Here is an 18,556-nt window from a genome sequence, read left to right as displayed (position 1 = left end):
CAAAATAAACAGTCCTTTTTCCTTATACAATTTTGACGACCTTTATCGCTGCTCTTGTTGAACCCCCAATAAACCTCCAACTGTTGAAATTTTTGGTTAGTATCATGTTTACTGAACATTTTGTAGGAACCTGCTAAATGAAAGAAAGTGGAAAAGTCGACTTTTCATTTGTTTGGATTTAGAATTCATTTTTCCCGTAGCCGCGAATGGAAATGGAATTGTTCTGTTCCGGGGTCAAATTGCAACCATCGTAAAACTTACAGTATCTAAGCAATGTTTTCAGGAACATTTTCATATTCCTAACTATTGCACATTGAATAACTTCTACCCATCCATTTCTATACAGCTTATCGTTACTGGGGTTGCGGGTGCGCACCCTAGAAAGAACCTATCCGTGATTAACATGAAAGGTATTACTGGCTCAATTCTTCAGATATGTCTTCATGTGTCAGATTGGTCTTCTATAACATACTGTAGGCATGCATGCAAGCTTGTTTACTCTACACCTTGCTGTCTTGCCAGCTGCTCAAACAGTCACGGCGGCAACGCTTTCAGCTGCAGAGTCAGTTCTGTTTCCCAAGAGGTATGACGATCACTTAGCAGCAACAACAATACACCTAGCATTGAACCATACATGTCGTTTAGGAGGCCTGCAGCTCTGCTTTGAAACCTGCAACCAATTGAAAGCAGAAGTGAAAATGCATGTGTTTCCCACACAGGACTTCAAAAGGATCTATAGTATCTCACTTGGAGAACAAATTGTCTCCAGTCATTAATCAAATTGAATTGAGCACAAATCACCCACATCGTAATAAAAACTGTGTGCGCCATCCGACACGTTGGTTTTCCATAATTGATTAACGTAGAGACTACCTAGAACGGGCCTGGAATGTGTCTGTCACAACAACGGCTTCTGGGTCGTATCGAGAACATACACGCATATCTATAAGTAGGCATCCTCCTAAGTGAGGAATGTTGTGTTGACCCCCAGAGGATCTACGTGCGCTGCTTCACACGAACACACAGCAGCCTTATCTAGCAAGGAGGACCCCGCATAAGGCCTTCCTGCTCTTCAGTAGGATGACGTTTAAGTACTATATGGTTTGCTGACAATATTTTAGAACTTTTGATCACATCAATCTGCTTTACTACCTTTTCACTTTTTATCAGTTTTTAATCAAGAAGCAATTAGAAGCAAGGCTCGTAAAGCACTGAACCTCCATTTGACCCGCACATCTGGTTTGTTAAAGCTTCTCCGGTAAATGTCCCGATGCAATGAAGTCTGCTTCAAGTGGTGAGCCATCAGAAGGCTGCCATGCTGTTTGTACCTTCTGAGTATCAGATACAGTAAGATTCATCTCTGCACCAGATGGACCAAAGAACACGTTTCCTACTATATGTTGTGTAATGGCACTTTGAGAGCGGACACAAAAGAATGGAGTGCATTTAGGAATGATTGATTGTTTTTTTCCCGCGAATGTGGGCTCGAGAGCGGGACTCAGAGTGAAACGAGATAAATAACTCAACTGCTTTACTGGAATGTAAAGTTCATGACATGCAGCTATTCAAACTAATAAAACAGTACTGAGGTTTTTCTCCTCTTTGTCCCGTTTTCGTGACACCGAGGCCAGCCAGACACCGAGCGACGCAGCCGAAAGCAACTGCAGTGGACCGTGGCAAAAAATTACAGTCAGCAACTTTTTCGTACACGAAGTGATTGAGCACCGCCCGTTGGCAGACGCGTTGCAACGGGAAAAACGCTTTCTTGGTTTTGAGGCTCCATGTACAATAAACTGTACTGTATCATATTTTTTTTACTGAATAACAGAAACATTGTCGATTGTCAAGGAAGAAGCGGATGGCCGCAAAGTAGGAAACGGGTGAGACTAAGAAGAGAGTGGATATTTTCTGCCGCTTTTGACAATGATTGGTCACCCTATTTACATTGATCGCATTTCGGTGACAGAGATTCCACGCCTTTCTAGTCACAAGTACTTATGACATTATAAATATAGTTAACTACTATTGTAAAACACAATCAATATACTGTATACTCTGTATTGATACGCCTTGGAGGCGGCTGTCGGCTGGCTGGTTCTCGCGTACGCTTAAAACCAGATTTTTTTTTTCTGTTTAATACTATATATATATATATATATATATATATATATATATATAATTGTAATTGAAGTGTATGCAAAGAAAGGCACTTACATATACAAGGGTACATTGGTGTCAGTATAAAAAAAATTTGTATACACCAATTAAGCATGACTATGTATTTTTATGAACAAATAATCACCCAAAAAATCTAATTCCTGCCTTTACCAGGCATTGTAGAGGGGCTCCTGAAACAAGTTCCAAAACATGCACATCAAGTAATTTCTTTACTCTTTTATGATTAATTATTAAATATTGCACTCATTCGGGTTGTGTGGTTCAATGAATTTGTGAGAGAAGGCCGGGTATACAATTGTCCTAAATGTCTTGCAAAGGGAAGATGAACAATTAAGATTTAAGGGGAAATAAGCATTCTAATCCACCCTCTGATTTATAAATTATTTAAAGACTGTGTCCTTGTACTTAGAATCTCTTTACACTGTGTACTCTGCGCTACAAATTTCCTGTAGAGGTAATACAAATATATTGTATCAGACTTGCCATGACTTCACCTTTCCAATACAAACCAATGTAGCCAGTTCAAAGCAGACATACAAGCAACTTCCTTAAATAACAGCCGATTGTTTTCTTTACTGTTTAAACTTTAGTGTTAGATTCTTTTCAGGGGTCACATCAGATGTGGATGCAGTCCAATTCACATGTTACACCCAACCAGCATTTGGCATGCAGTTTGGAGGAATTAAACATAATGAATAAACTGACCTCAACAAACATAGTAATACTGTACAACCTGGTTTAATAAACTACTGTTAAGGATGAGGTACATGATCACGTCCATCCACTGAATTGCCATGTAAAAATATACCAGTTTCCCCTTGACTGTCCGTCACCTTATCGTGGCGGAGGGGTTAGTGTGTCCTGGGGCTTTACATCCCTGGCAGGGTCACCCATGGCAAACAGTTCCTCGTTTAGGGACCAGACAAAAGACAGCTCACATGACCGCTTATGATAATGAAAATAAATGGACCTAGGTTTCCCTTGCCCGGACGCGGGTCACCGGGACCCCCCTCTGCAGTCCGGCCTGAAAGTGGTGCTCGAAGGAAAGCATCTGGTGGCCGGGCCTACACCTTTGTCACCAATTCTGTTCATTACCTTTATGGACAGAATTTCTAGGCGCAGCCTAGAAGCCCATCTGCTTTTTGCAGATGATGTGGTTCTGATGGCTTCATCAAGCCGTGATCTCCAACTCTCGCTGGAACGGTTTGCAGCTGAGTGTGAAGTGGCTGGATGAAAATCAGCACCTCCAAATCTGAGGCCATGGTCCTCAGTCGGAAAAGGGTGGAGTGCCCTCTCCGGTTCAGGGAGAAGAGCCTGCCCCAAGTGGAGGAGTTCAAGTATCTCGAGCTACGGTTCACGAGTGAGGGAAGAATGAAGAGGAAGATCGACAGGTGAATCGGTGCAGCGTCTGAAGTGATGCAGACTCTGTATCTGTCTGTCATGGTGAAGAAGGAGTTGAGCCAAAAGCCAAAGCTCTTGATTGACCGGTCAGTCTACGTTCCTACCCTCACCTATGGTCACGAGCTGTGGGTCGTGACCAAAAGAACAAGATCGCGGATACAAGTGGCCGAAATGAGTCAGCAGAGTGTCCTAGCTCTCCCTCAGAGATAGGGTGAGAAGCTCCGTCATCTGGGAGGGCCTCAGAGTCAAGCCGCTGCTCCTCTGCATCGAGAGGAGCCAGATGAGGTGGCTCGGGCATCTGGTTAGGATGCCTCCCGGACGCCTCCCTGGTGAGGTGTTCCGGGCACGTCCCACCGGGAGGAGGTCACGCTGGGGAGACTACGTCTCTCGGCTGGCCTGGGAACGCCTCGGGATCCCCCGGAAGAGCTGGACGAAGTGGCTCGGGAGACGGAAGTCTGGACTTCCCTGATTAAGCTGCTGCCCCCGCGATCTGACCTTGCTTAAGTGCAGGAAAATAAAACTATACCAGTTGTTCTTTTGCATCTGTCAAATGCCACCACTAAAGTCATGAATCAAAGTGCACTTTTTAGGCCCGACTGAAAAACATTGTAATGTAATGTCGACATACAATGAGGTTATGATTGGATTGTAAGTAATTGTTTCGCGCAGCGGTGTAGGAATATGACATCACGCTACATAGGAAGGCACCCTCAATTCATACTAGACTTTCATTTGAATGCTTTATAATTACGACCTCAAAGTGCTTTTCATAAGATATTTTTTATAATTATGTCTCTACTTAGGTGAGTGATACATTACTGTGCATTCCGACTTGGACATTCCAGGCTATGCTAGGCTTGGTGTTGCCACTTTGTAAAGAAACACTACGAACATCCTGATAAGCGTTATATGCACAAACAGCAGCATCAACAGCATCCTATTCCACTTCCTGTTTTGGTTGTGACATAAGGATTGTTTTCACAAAAACAGCAACAGTATTGTTTTCCACAACATGATCCAGACCTGGCAAAACTACTCACACTCTGTACTTAAGTTCAGATACTTACTGTAAAAAATAATAATAATTTAAAAGAAAAGTACTGGTTGCACTCCTGCACTGAAGTAAAAGTAAAAAAGTACAGACTTTACTAATGTTGTGCACTGAGTAACCATAAAGGCTGGTTGAGTCTCTTTTAGCAGCAATAACCTCAACCAAACGTTTCCTATAGTTGCAGATCAAACATGCACAACAATCAGGATGAATTTTAGACCGTTCCTCCTTACAAAACTACGATACGTGGAATGTGTGGTGTGACTAGCTCTCTTGAGGTCGTGCCACAGCATCTCAATGGGGTAGAGGTCAGGACTGCACCACTCCAGAACACATACAGTATTTTATTCTTCTGAAACCATTCTGGTGTTCATTTGCTTCTGTATTGTAGATCATTGTCCTGTTGCAAGACCCATCCTCTTTTGAGCTTCAACTGTTGGACAGATCACCTCAAGTTCATCTGCAAAAGTTCTGGATAAACCTTTCACTTTTCCATTGATGGTGCCATGCTGTCCAGGCCCTGAGAGAGCGAAGCATGCCCATACCATGATACTCCCTCCATCATGCTTCACAGTAGGAATAAGGTTTGTATGTATACATGCAGTGCCATTTTCCTCTACACATGGTGTTGTGTGTTCCTCCTGAACAATTCAACTTTGGCTTCATCTCTCCACAGAATGTTTTGCCAGTAGTGCTGTGGAACATTCAACTGCTCTTTAGCAAACTTCAAATACATAGAATGTTTTTTTTAGACAGCAACAGCTTGCTCCTTGGTGTTGGTGTCTTAAGTACTTATATCAGCTGTTTTGTACCAAGCATGTGTCCACTGGAATACCGAGGATGATAGCAATTATTACACTTCTCTTTTACCTACCCCACCTTCCCCTACTGTGTACATACTCCAAACCACGTTTCCTGTGTCAGGAGCTAAGGGGAACAGTTGCCCATCTTGATAACCAAACTTGTAGTTTATCAGTGTGGTAAATGTTCGTAATCAAGAACAATCGCAAGCTCTCATTATTGTAGTAGCCATTTATGCTATGGACGCTGTATGTTTATCTTCCTTGTTTATGCAAACCACATAGTTTGTAGGATTGCCCATCCATCCATCCATTTTCTGAGCCGGTTCTCCTCACTAGGGTCGCGGGCGTGCTAGAGCCTATCCCAGCTATCATCGGCCAGCCAATCGCAGGGTACGTATATACAAACAACCATTCACACCTACGGGCAATTTAGAGTTGTCAATTAACCTACCACGCATGTTTTTGCGATGTGGGACGAAACTGGAGCGCTCGGAGAAAACCCACGCAGGGACGGGGAGAACATGCGAACTCCACACAGGCGGCGCCGGGGATTTAACCCCGGTCCTCAGAACTGTGAGGCAGACGCTCTAACCAGTCGCCCACCGTGCCACTTTGGAGGATTGCCTCAGTTTTAATTATTTGTACTGAAATAATAGCACACTCAGAATTATGCCTAAATTAACATCTGTGGAAGAATGTTAATGGACAAGATTGCAATGCTGCATTCCACGAAACTGGGAAATTTCACTCCTTCAACAAGCGAAAGTAGAATGGAATGCTGCTCAAAGTCACACAGTTCCTATTTAGAAGTTTTGACTTCAAAGTGTTCCAGAAGAAATTTTGTTTTTTCGTGAAGCGTCAATTAGACCAAAACCTAATCTGCTTTTGGTTGGGATGAACATTTCTCATCACATTTTCCAAATAACTTAATGCACATCAATTCACATTGGAAACAGTTTATATTATATTATGAGTTGTATTACAAATGCATTCAGATACATGTAGTTTATATATATATATATATATATATATATTTATATATGTAGTTTATATATATATATATATATATATATATATACACATTGAAACATTGATTTGTGGGCATTACAAATCCAGTAAACCATACTTGCAGTGCCCGAAGTTATGCCCTATAAAACAGATCAATTAGACATATCTGTTTTGTTGGGGACTCTAAATTGCCCGTAGGTGTGACTGTGAGTGCGAATGGTTGTTTGTTTGTATGTGCTCTGCGATTGGCTGGCAACCAGTTCAGGGTGTACCCCGCCTCCTGCCCGATGACAGCTGGGATAGGCTCCAGCATGCCCGCGACCCTAGTGAGGAGAAGCGGCTCAGAAAATGGATGGATGGATAGATGTTTTGTTGGGTGCACTGTATATAGACATTTAACACAACCTGTTTTGTATAAAAAAGGAGAGTGTCGATATCCCACCATATCCTTTTTGACTGAAGTTATTTGATAAAATAAGGAAATCATGCCGCAGTCAATGCAGCATAATAGCAATACCCTGCGGTCACATCTTCTCACATGCACATGCCTTCATGCCCTGTTTGAACATTCAAAGCTTCGCACACTTCTCCAAATGAAGATTGAAGACCACTGAGAGCGCTTGGATGTTTAACAGGTGCACAGGGGAGCGATTAATTGGCATGCCTATTGTGTTGCTGTGGAACGTACGTATGGCAGATGTACTCTAAGTCAGAACTGAGCGCGGACAGGAGCAAGCACTTAATATGAATAGTGTGAAAACAAAACCACGTGCAAAACGTGACATAGGGAAATGGCAGTTGCGTGTGTACAGTTGAACTTGGAGTAAATTTGGAACCCTTCTGTGGTAGCATCAGGAACAAGTATCACAACAAAAAAGCCAAATAAAAAGCAAAACGCTTGGGGAGTCGGTCCTTTGTGACCCTGTTGTCAAACTCAAGGCCCGGGGACCCACTAAAGCAATTAAAGTGTGTCAACTTAATCTTTCAAGCTAAATAGGTGTGTTCCTTTCATGTAATCTTTCTTCACTTTTAACAGATATTACAAGCAGATTTTTTTTTTCACCAAATCACTTTGCATCATGTCCATGACTTCTGATTTCAAGTTCTATTCGTTGTTGACATATAGTATGTAACAATCAATTGGCGGGGCAATTAAGTAATAGTAAGGAGCGGTGACTATACATTTATATGGTTTTTATAGACATTAGGGGCATCAGAGGAGACCCATAACTACTGCATGATGTGGCCCATGCCGAAAATGAGTTTGACAGCCTTGCTTTAGGAGGTCACTAAACTAAGGTTTGAGAAATGTGATGAGGGGACAAGATGCATGATGGCAGTCCAAGTTGTACTTTTTTGAAGGACTGTAAAACTGGAATTTGTCATATTTTGGTCCCATTAAAAACATTATCTTACCCTTGTATGGCAGTTAAAAACGATGTTGTAGACACATGGTTAGTAATGCTTCTTGATGCCACCGCTTTAATACATTTCCATTAATTCCGCCTGGGAAATTAATTTGTATGAATAAATTGGAGGTTGTCCAGCATCCTGAAGCTTAGAAGTTCCACCATAGTGGGCTTTGATTAGAATTACGTAACACCTTGATTACAACAGCCAGTTCCTGCCTGTTGAGTCTACAAAGTCATTTCAACCCTTGCTTACTGTTTGCGGCCCATTTGGTGTGTGTGTGTGTGTGTGTGTGTGTGTGTGTGTAACAGGCCAGCTGTAGAGGAGGTGGACAGGATGGGGAGGTCTTAATTTGCAGCGACGTGGGACTTCTGTTTGCTCGCGCACATAGATAAGTCGTTGCTTTACTTTCTTGTTTCCTCAATTAGGAAGATAAAACAAGCCGAGCGCTGGTTTCAGGCCATTGCAAGCCCGAAATGTACGATAAGATCCTCACGTGTTTTTAAGCTGACATTTTATTCATCTGCGTGAAGTGACAAAATACAACCGGGGAAGCAAGGAGTTGACATGTTGTCACAGTGTTGAGATCCTAACGTCATGTGCAAATTCCATTTTGATTGTGTTGAATGTTACATGAACTGGAATTGCACAAGCAGAGCCTTCAAAGGACACCTGTTTTTTCTTTCTTTTTTTTTTTTTCCAAATCATTCATACGAGCTTCCTGTGCAGTCCATCCTGACATTTAACACAGAGCCTCCTCGTCGCAGCGACGTGTAATTGCTTTATCTCGCGTAGCATTCTTTAGACGGCCCCTAATTGAGGGTCCTTTCGCCGCACCCTTTCCTCATTTGGCTCCATGTGGCAATCAACCTGCCACGTTATCAGTGCATTCTATTAAAAACTAAAATGATTGGGCCCCAACCCAAGTCTTCCCATAGAAATAGGAACATGAAGGGGAGGGTTGGGTGGATGGGGGTAAGAAGAAGAAAAAAACATCCTGAGTCCAATAGCATGGGGAGTGGGCTTTCAATGCACAGGATGTGGAGAGATTGGTCGACTGAGGCATGTCGGCAAATTAGAAAAGGGAGAACATTTTTTTGTCACGCAAACGTCAAGACGGCCCATAGCATTGGGAGAAGACTTGTTGTATATATGCTGTGATTAATAGCTCTTGTCAAACATACTGTAAAACACTGGAAATGGTCAGTCCAAACAATTGCTCATGCCACTTTTGGCTCCTTGATAAGCTTTTGATGTATGCAATTTACTGACCATATGAACAATTGGATTATATTGATGATTGCTGTTAAAACTTTCTCCCCGTGTTTGTTATTTAAAGGGAATTACATATCCTGATAGACAGTATGGATAGAATTCCATATGTGGGAAGCTTCATTCTTGTTCTCCCGTCTTCCAGCTTATCTCATGACATGGAGTCGAATAGGTCATCCATATATATTATTCGAAAGACGCGGTTGCTTTCAAACTGAACAGTAATTACATACAAAGACTTAGACATGCTAATGTTTTGGCGTTGGCATACAGTTGAATATATCATATTGCAGCATCCACTATTGTCAAACATTGGAAAATGTCCATTAAAAAGTCATTCAAAGGTAGGCAGGGTTTCCTTGTTTTGCTTTGTAAAGCCTCCTATTGTGTTTTTATCACGTTTATTTAATCACGGACTAAACAATCAATTTTCTTAGTATAAGAAAACCTAAATACACTTTGAAGCAATACAAACCTTTTAAAACCAAAATATTCACAAACTAGGCAAGCTTTTAGGTAATATTTGAACTTTCTTAATGGCCATACAAGTTGCTTTTAAAGCTGGTCCTTTTTTTTGGAATAAGTGCTTCCAATATACGAAAGCTGTTACCGTGCAACAGACTCACTTAAAGACTGAGAATCCGGGAACCCTACAGAGAGAACAAGACCTGAGTATGAATTGGACCTGTTAAAACATTTCAGGATCCTCACCCCTTGTATGTTATTTATGGTGTCACAACATCGCAATAACACACGGGGAGAACATGCAAACTCCACACAGGCAGGGCCGGGGATTGAACCCCAGTCCTCAGAACTGTGAAGCAGACGCTCTAACCAGTCGACCACCGTGCCGCCTAAATACATTTGACTTTTTAATTAAAAATACAGTAAATTAAAAAAATACAATGCGTTGATCAACCAAAGATGGTGGCCACAAACTTCACAATAAGCAGAAGATAATGAACAATTCTTCAAAAAAGAGGATGTGTTGTAGCTTCAAGTTGTTTGTTGTTACACCTCGTTGAAGTTTACAATAAAACTAAACATAAAACAAAGAGTTGTGTATTTAAACAAACCACTTCCTTTCCATTTTTGAGCTCATGAACCTAGCATTGATATGGTGATAAACTTTATAAAACTTATAAATGAACAAAAGCGGGATCAACGCATGCAAACAGAGCATACAACAATACTCACAGGCATATATTCTTTATCCTCTGCAAAAAACGACTAATATAATTGCAGCGTAGTTGCAACAGTTTTCTTGTGCGTTTCATACTCAAATCTACCTGATGTCTGTATCGTGTCTGAAGTATGTATTATACTGCCCTTTGGTGGCCAAGGTGCACAAACTAGAAGAGTAGCACAATGTCCATTGAATTAAACCATGAACTCATGATGCACAAGATGTTTAATTCTTTACATTCTATTGAATTTTGTTATTACTGTATGTTTTATAAAGTACAATACTGTGGAGTGTGATTTTTCTTGTTAAAAACGCATTCCAAACATTTTTGTTGGTGTTTTTGGGGAGGCCAGAACAAATTAATGGCATTTCCATTTATTTCATTGCGGATAAACGACTGGAACAGATTAATGGCATTTGCGTTCATTTCAGTGGGGAAACATAATTTGCAATGCGAGTGTTTTGTGTCACAAGCGTGGTCACCGAATGAAAGTTGTAAGTCAAGGCAGCACTGTATAAAAAAGTATAAATCTTCCTTTTGAGTTACGAAAGAGGACTCCACTTTCCAAACCATTTTCTCCCACCAAGTATCTGCAGGCAAGGAATGCGTCTGAAATAATGAAGCCTGAAGGCTTGACCCTCCCGTGACCACTAGTTGCGATGACGCTAATAAATTTGGTCCCTACATGTGTCTGACACCAGCTAATGGCTACCAGATTCACCAGGATGAAGAAAAGGAATGTTCTCCCCCGTCCACTACTAGTACCACCACCAACGTCCCCCCCTTGTGTGTGAATGTCAAACGTCTCTGTCAGATTACTATGTGGCAGCAGCGATAAGCAGATGTAAAAACCCGTGGGGGTGTATTTATTATTTAAGTCAAGAGCTTGGAAAAAGAGCTAGTAAAGTACAGCGAGAATATGGGGAAACAAAAAAAAACTCTCATTCAATATTTATAAGACCGTTTTAAGACCACCCGTGACCTCATGTTTTCCCAAATATCAATTCAAAAACATATTGTGTGGAAACAAGCAAGTCACTATTTAGACATATCGTGCATGATATTTACGTACAGCGAACCTGCTATTTGTACATTTACAATATCTGGCTATGCGCTATATAATATTACATAATATAGAATAATAACCAATGCAAGCAATTAAATATTGATTATATACTATCAACAACATTCATTTACCAAGCGGATGCTAAATAGGATGGAGTGGAATGGCTTATGACTAGCATGAAAATGACTGGACAAAAAAAAAAAAAAAAAGCATTTAGTCACTTGCTTTGGGGCTGTTTTTATTTGGCCAGAACTAGGCCCTTAAACAAGGTGGAAGGAATTACGAACAGTTCCAAATAGCATTCGGTTAGCACAAAACCTGCAAAAATAAGAAAAAGCCTTCTAGTACATCTACGATGTTTTTGGTGTTAATGAGAGGCAATTTAAATGGTGGCAGCTGTGTGCTGACTCCCACTTAACGAGTTTGAAAGTGATTGGTTAATTCTGAACATAGCCGCATCCCAATTATAAGAGGGTGTCCACACTTGTGCAACCACATTATTTCAGTTGTTGATTTGTACTTCCCATATTGTCTATTAATTTAGCGATTTTGTGCCAACAAGTGGGTTTTGGCCCTGGCAGATATCTGCACTCTCAGGATAAAATTCTACAATTAAAAAAAAAAAATTTGGGGGTGACCTCAGTGACCTCTTACATTCTGCTTCTGAAAATGCAGATACTTTCGTCTTCAAGCAACAGGAGAACAAATTCCTGTTTACATCCATTAAATTCCTGTATTGCTTCGTAGTGTGAGGGGTGTTCGAGATTTGAAGAACAGAGTTGTGATGTTTTAACGCTCAACTTCAATGTTTTTGTCTCCCATTGGCCCCTTTTGCACAATTTGTTTGTTTAAATGTACATTTGCCGTGAGGGTTGCACTGGCACCCAGAAAAAACAACTGGCCCGGCCGATGGCTGACATGAAGCAGACGCGTTCTAAGCCGAGCATCCCTGGGAGGGATCCGTCTTTGGCGTGCGGTTTGACCTTTTGCTCATAAAACAATAACATGATGTGAACTTTAGGAAACTGCGAATACATATGGCGTGTACTGCACCGCGAGTCCTTCGCTTATGTTATTTTTAGGACAATATATGGAAGTATGTGTCTACCTTTACATCCAAGAATCCGACGTGGCTACAGTATTCTTTTCCTCCTTATCAATGAACTTGATCTGTCAGTGCTGCGGCATGCGACCGAGCTGTCGTGTTTTCGTACGGCTTTTGCCTCGCACACGCCTCCCGCCATCGTCTGATGAAAGCTTAATAGGCAAATGTTGTTTTCCCTGCATCTCGTAGCGCTCCAGTAGAAGGAAGGAAGTTCCACGCCCGCCGCGTTTTGTTCATCTTAGGCGCGTTTGAACGGTTCCTCACCACTCCCGCGGTTGACGCGGTTGGCAAGCAGGTGGCACCTGCTGCATGAGGCGCACACACATCTGAGGGAAAACAGTCATGCGGCAGGGCTGTATAGATTAGTGGTTCACAAACTGGGGTCGCGTAGCTTGGTGGCCCGCAAAATAATTTGCAATAAATTGTCTTATCATTTAAAAAGAAATGCATAGACTGATGGGAATAAATTAACTTGGTTTTGAGCAAATATTAAAATTGAAGTTGCGAACGTCAGTTAGTGATTGTGATAGTGTTGAGGCCAGCAGAAGAGGCCTTGCTTGGTCTGACCCGCCCACCACTGCTACAAACTGACTCTCGCCAAAACTCCTGCCAGGGACGGACTTTTGAGTAGATGAGGAAAACATGTTTTTTGTCAATACCATGTTATCTCATGATTGAGAATGTTATTTAACAGCGGAACATTTCTGCTCATACATAGCCTTTCGTCTCATGTGATACAGTAAGTGCTGATTTTAAACATACTGTAACTAATAAATGCTTCTTGGATGTTGGACATTCGTTACTGTCCAATGAAAAGCATGTACTGTATCTCCAATCCATGGTGAACTTTTTCATTTTTCCAGAAAAACAAAGAAAAGTCATTTTGGTTGCGCCTTCTATCTACTGTATGAAAAGTTTCCCTTTACATTGATGAATTTATTTTACAGAATCCCAAATGATGAGTTACTCAGTCAGTTTCTTCGAAGAGTACAGCCCTAAAAATGACTTGAATGCGCAATGCTTAAATTACACAGCTGTGCAAGGCACACAATGTATAGTGGATGTCATTCCACTGGCATGTTCCTTAAAATAAGAGTTCCTAATGGTATGGAAAATAACTGGAATATGAGCACGCCTTGCTAATTGTGTGCACTTTCTGACTGATCCTTGTGAACTCAAGCAAAAATATCTCCGGGTAAGTTTTCAGGGAATCAGTGACGATTTACTATTCATTTAAATCAAGTACACTCTGCTGAACGGAGGTTCACAGTCTTTTTAAATGTAGTAAACTGTCAGTTTTTTGCTCCCCCCCACCCGACATCCTGTTTCTGATCCATCAGGCGATAACACACCAGACTAAATGAACATGTCTTCAGTCTGGACACACTGATGCTTAGAACTGATTTGCATCCGTTTTCCTAACTTCTGAGTTTAAAACAAAAATTGAATAATCAAAAAATAAATAAATTCAAGATTCTATCTTTTGTCTTAGAAATATCGAAAAGAAATGACAACTACCGGTACTTTGTTTATAATGGCTTGCAATTTATGTTTGACAAGGATAGGGTGTAAGACAAAGAGGATGCGCAGTAGTGCAAGGACAAATAGATGCCCGAAGTCCTGAACATCCTGTGGTCTTGGCACCAACAGTCGTCGCTCGCTGCTGGAGGCGATAAGGCCCACAGAGTGGCACGATCGGCCTTATCGCGCTCCGCCAAAAGGGAGGACATCCGCTATCACCGGACACACTGGCAGAGGGAAGACTCGCCCACTTATCTCCTTCGCTAACTCCACCCACTTCAGGTGGTGCCCTCGTCTTTCAACTCCGCTAAGTACAGTAGCAAAGTATTTGTACTTTGTTACTTTCCTACCACTGTTTTTTAGCATGTGACAGTGCGCAACCAAAGTCCTTTGGCACGGGGGGGTTACAAGTTTATCAGAGAAATTCAACCTGAAGTGTTTATTTTCAGTGCAAGCAGCTTATTATCACATGGGAAAAGGAACTAATTTCAACACAATAGTAGCGCATGCGATAGGAAGTCTTGGACGCTCAGGTTGATTCATGAGGACAAATGAAAACATACTCGGCCGTGTGTAGCGCTGTGAAATCATGAGTCATCTTCCCACTTGGTGTCGGGATAATTCACTTCCTTCACTACTTGGACTGAAAGCAACAATTTGATGTTGAAGTAGAAGCTTCAAAACTATTGTGCTTGTACACTTGCTTGTAATAAGGAGACTGGTGTATTTGTTGTTGCCATGGCAACCGGGAATGACCCGCGTGAATGGCTTGTATTAGTTGTGGACCGGCTAGGACACCTCGTGTTGTTTTTTGCATTGGCATTGGTCTTTAACACTTGTAAAAATACTTTATGATTCTAATTGAAATTTGAATGTATAGTACATTACAGATAGTAACAATTTTACCTTAAAAGCACAATTCCAACGTAACTAAATTCAAAATTTCACTGGCGGAGCCCTTTGAAGGTATGTGTCTTCTTTTAAAATGTTTTTTTATTTTTATTTTTTTAACACTTGGCCTTATTTTATTTTTTAAACAGTATTATGGAAGAGCAGCGTAGTTACGGAGCTCGTAACTTTGATTTCTAAGACACACATACCTTGACAAGGTTCTGCCAGTGACCTGACCCGTAAATAATTTCTTTGTTTTGTATTTCCGAATGCAAAAGTGAAGCTTATTCACCTTATAACTCGATAACTTTTCATGTTGAAACATGAAACTTATCACCGGAAACTGTGAAATTCATCATGTTATAACATGAAACGCATCACGTTAAAATGTCAAATTTATCATTCTATAACGTGACACTGAACCTTTTTTTTTTTCTGGTGTGGCAGCAATACGCTTCCGTACATGGCCCGCCTTTTACTTTTAGTGACAAAGAAATCACAACTGCAGTGGAAGCACTGGACCAGATAATCTACTACTTTAACAAGTTGATAAAAGTAAAGGATGACTTCACATGCATGGAAAACTTTTTTTTTATTCAATGCAACATTTCAGTCCGAGTCACTCAGTTAATCTGATCGGTGCACTTGCAGGAGGCGGGACACCAAGAGGCGACGTTGCTGTTGTTACAACCGTGCTGCTGCTTCAGCTCAGGACAGTTGCTGTACTTGTCAGTGTAGCGACAAGGGTTGGCTGTTGGAGGAGGATACCGTTATGGGTTGATAGGTTAATAGTGGAAGCTGGAGGGCAAAAATGTCTTTTCCTTTTTGCAGAGAGCGCTGAGGCTAAGAACACATTGGCACGCTTATCCTTGATAACCTCATCTTTGTGTCTGTGCTAATAGTAGTGTGGAGAAAAGTGTTTCACAAACTTTACTGAGCCAAGGCACCTATTTTACATAAGAAATGTAATGTTTAAAGAAGGTCAATTAAGTACATCTGCAAAGGTAATAGTTTTCAATCATTTTAGGTTCCTCCTGAAATTTCACCCAAAAGTTGAACAGCCCAAACTTTTTGTGAGTAGTGTATCGTGAAAAAAATGATGGTCTTGTCTCAATTTATAGTTGTTGCGCACTGGCTGATGCTACTTACTGCACAGTTTGTTGTCACAGGCGTTGGGGCAGTCAGCACAGGTGGGTCCGGACTTGTAAGGCCGAGTATACTGGTAGTTTCCGCTAAAATGTAGGTCACAACATCAAATATTTATTGCACGAAGACTGTCATTCGCTGGCTACAAACCCAAACATGTAACAGATCCCCTGGTGTCACTGTTTAACAATTAGAAGGAGAGCATTTGGACGAATTGCAGTGGTTATTGCTTTATTTTTTCATTTAAAAAAATATATATTTTTCAATGCATGCAACAGAAACGTCAATTTAAAAAAAGAAATGGTCTGGGGGGGGGGGGAATTTATTCTATACCCCCAAAACATTCCTTATTTCATAATTTTCAGTCCTTCTTTTTTAAACCAAAGATATATTATTATAAAAGAGATGTTTCATGTACTTACGGTGGGCAGTAGTGGCAGACGTAGAAGTACTTGTAGCGGGAGTTGGGACAATAGGCCATAGCGCAGCCAATCTGGTTTGAGCGGTACCAAACAATCTAGAAAGGCAGAAATAGTTTTACATTTAAAAAAAAAAATTACTTTATAACAAAATAAAAAAAATATATTGTATTGAATATATTATAGAGGACGATATAACATTTAATTTCGAATAAAAAAATGAACCAATGTAATTTTTAAAAAATTCTGACCGGAATTACAGTATAATGTATGTGTAGTGTATATTCTCAGTAGACACTTCAATTGTTTATTTACAGTGGCATAACAACAGCTCTTGGTAGGTCAGGCGCTACTTTAACGGCCAAATAATCTAATGAAGGCACTGCTGGGATTCGAACCCAGGCTCTCCTGTTTACTAGACAGGAACTTTAACTTTAACCTACAGTGCCACATGCTTCAAGATTTGTCACTTTTTTAGTTTGATTTTTTTTTTCTGGTGTACCTAATAAAGTGGCTGGTTGGTACCTGTGTGAAATGTCCAACGACTCCTCCGTTGACCGATCCCACCCCGTAGCGCCAGTCCTTCACCTCGTCGTACCACGACTGGATGGCATTGCTCCAGGTGTTTTTGTAACTGGCCATGTACAAGTTCTCGCCGCAGCCGCTCGCTGCAGCACAGAAACAAGACGACGATGATCGTACTTCGCAGCCAAATTGAACCTTTGCTACTCCTCACTGTCATTAGGAACATCCATGAGCTGGTGTTTTACTGTTTCAACATTACATTGTGTCTGAGTCCAGATGATAAATGGAAAAGTAGTGAAAATTTCACAGTGGAGTCAATATCACCATAAAGTGCCTTTGAGACTTCTTAATCTCACCCCACAAAATTACAACACTATGACAGAGTGGACGTTGAAAACATCCAACTGTACACATAATATGATCAAAATGACAGATTTTTAAAAATGTATTTTTTGCAACTATCCACTGTTTCAGCCTCATTGAAGAAAGGCAAAATGCTGGTCATAATGTCACTGAAAAGATCGGAGGACGTTTTGAACGGTGGCTTCGCCCCATCATGTGCCATCATTTGGCATCAACCATACAGTATGTAAAAATGGAAGGGGATGGTTTTATGATGGCGATACTTTGACTCTGCTGCTTTCCTATAGAAAACAAAAACTGGAATAACGGCTTGCGTTGGACCGCTCTAGTAAGCAACTTACTACTGATCTCCCTGGAGCTGTCCGGGCTGTGCTTCATGGAGCAGGTCTTGGCCCACCTCTGAGCGTTGGCTGCAGCCTCGCTGTTCCAACTCTGTGGAACAGCGACACATACGCTTTGGATTCTGTCTCTTTATTGTCTTTTTACAACCGTGTCGTTTACCATTTTCAGCATGTTGCTAGCAGTAGGCTTGACATTTCTCCTCAGGGTGTTATGCTTGTTCACGATCTCATTTTGTTCCGAGGACGAGGCAAGGGCGCTTCCTAAAGTCACGCAGCATGGAAAGTTTGTCACGGCTGCCTATAATTGAAGTTACTGATACACTCACCTTCCTTCAGGTCGGCGGATCAGAAATAGGAGAAGAAGCGTCGTAGGATTAAGCACACAAAATGTGTCGGACAACGTTGACTTTTTGACTTTGATTGTACTTACAGCCACGGTCTCCACATCCTTCTCCAAGCTGGCTGACACTTGAAGGGCAGCACAGAGGCCCAAGGCGCACAGGAAGGTGAAAAAGAACGAGCTCATTGCTAAATCCTGGACTGACACCCTCTAAGGGCCACCGTTGGATTTATATACGGCGGCGCCACGCTGTCACGTGAGCTTAAACACATAGAGACTCAAGGACATCTCACTGAGTTTTTCCTGCAGTGTGGCACCTGTGAAGCGACCGTGACGATTTTAGCGGTCTCGGTTTATGTTGTGCTGTGCTGTTTCGAACAACTGACAAACTTTGGCTCCTAAATTGCCTTTACAGCTGATTTGGTTTGAAGCAAATTTATCTTCCCCTAAACTACTTTTGCAGGTCAGACGAACATTATGAATCTCTTTCGGATCTTTATTATAATTGTCGATAGCGTGAAATCTCTTC

General features: G+C 41.4%; 1 protein-coding gene across 1 annotated transcript; it reads right to left on the bottom strand.

The window, feature by feature from the left end:
• Positions 1-15,516: 15,516 nt before the first annotated feature.
• On the bottom strand, positions 15,517-18,213 carry LOC133417381 (serotriflin-like). Its single transcript, XM_061705118.1, has 7 exons — positions 18,114-18,213; positions 17,848-17,948; positions 17,688-17,778; positions 16,984-17,126; positions 16,462-16,556; positions 16,043-16,125; positions 15,517-15,644 (listed from the first exon to the last, which is right to left on the bottom strand). Exons 1-7 carry the CDS (start codon positions 18,211-18,213, stop codon positions 15,517-15,519), a joined length of 741 nt encoding a protein of 246 aa, XP_061561102.1.
• Positions 18,214-18,556: the final 343 nt, after the last annotated feature.

This window comes from Phycodurus eques, chromosome 18 (assembly GCF_024500275.1).
Source record: "Phycodurus eques isolate BA_2022a chromosome 18, UOR_Pequ_1.1, whole genome shotgun sequence".
Lineage (NCBI taxonomy): Eukaryota > Metazoa > Chordata > Actinopteri > Syngnathiformes > Syngnathidae > Phycodurus > Phycodurus eques.
Note: the sequence above shows the minus strand (reverse complement) of the source record. Positions and strands in the feature narration are given on the sequence as shown.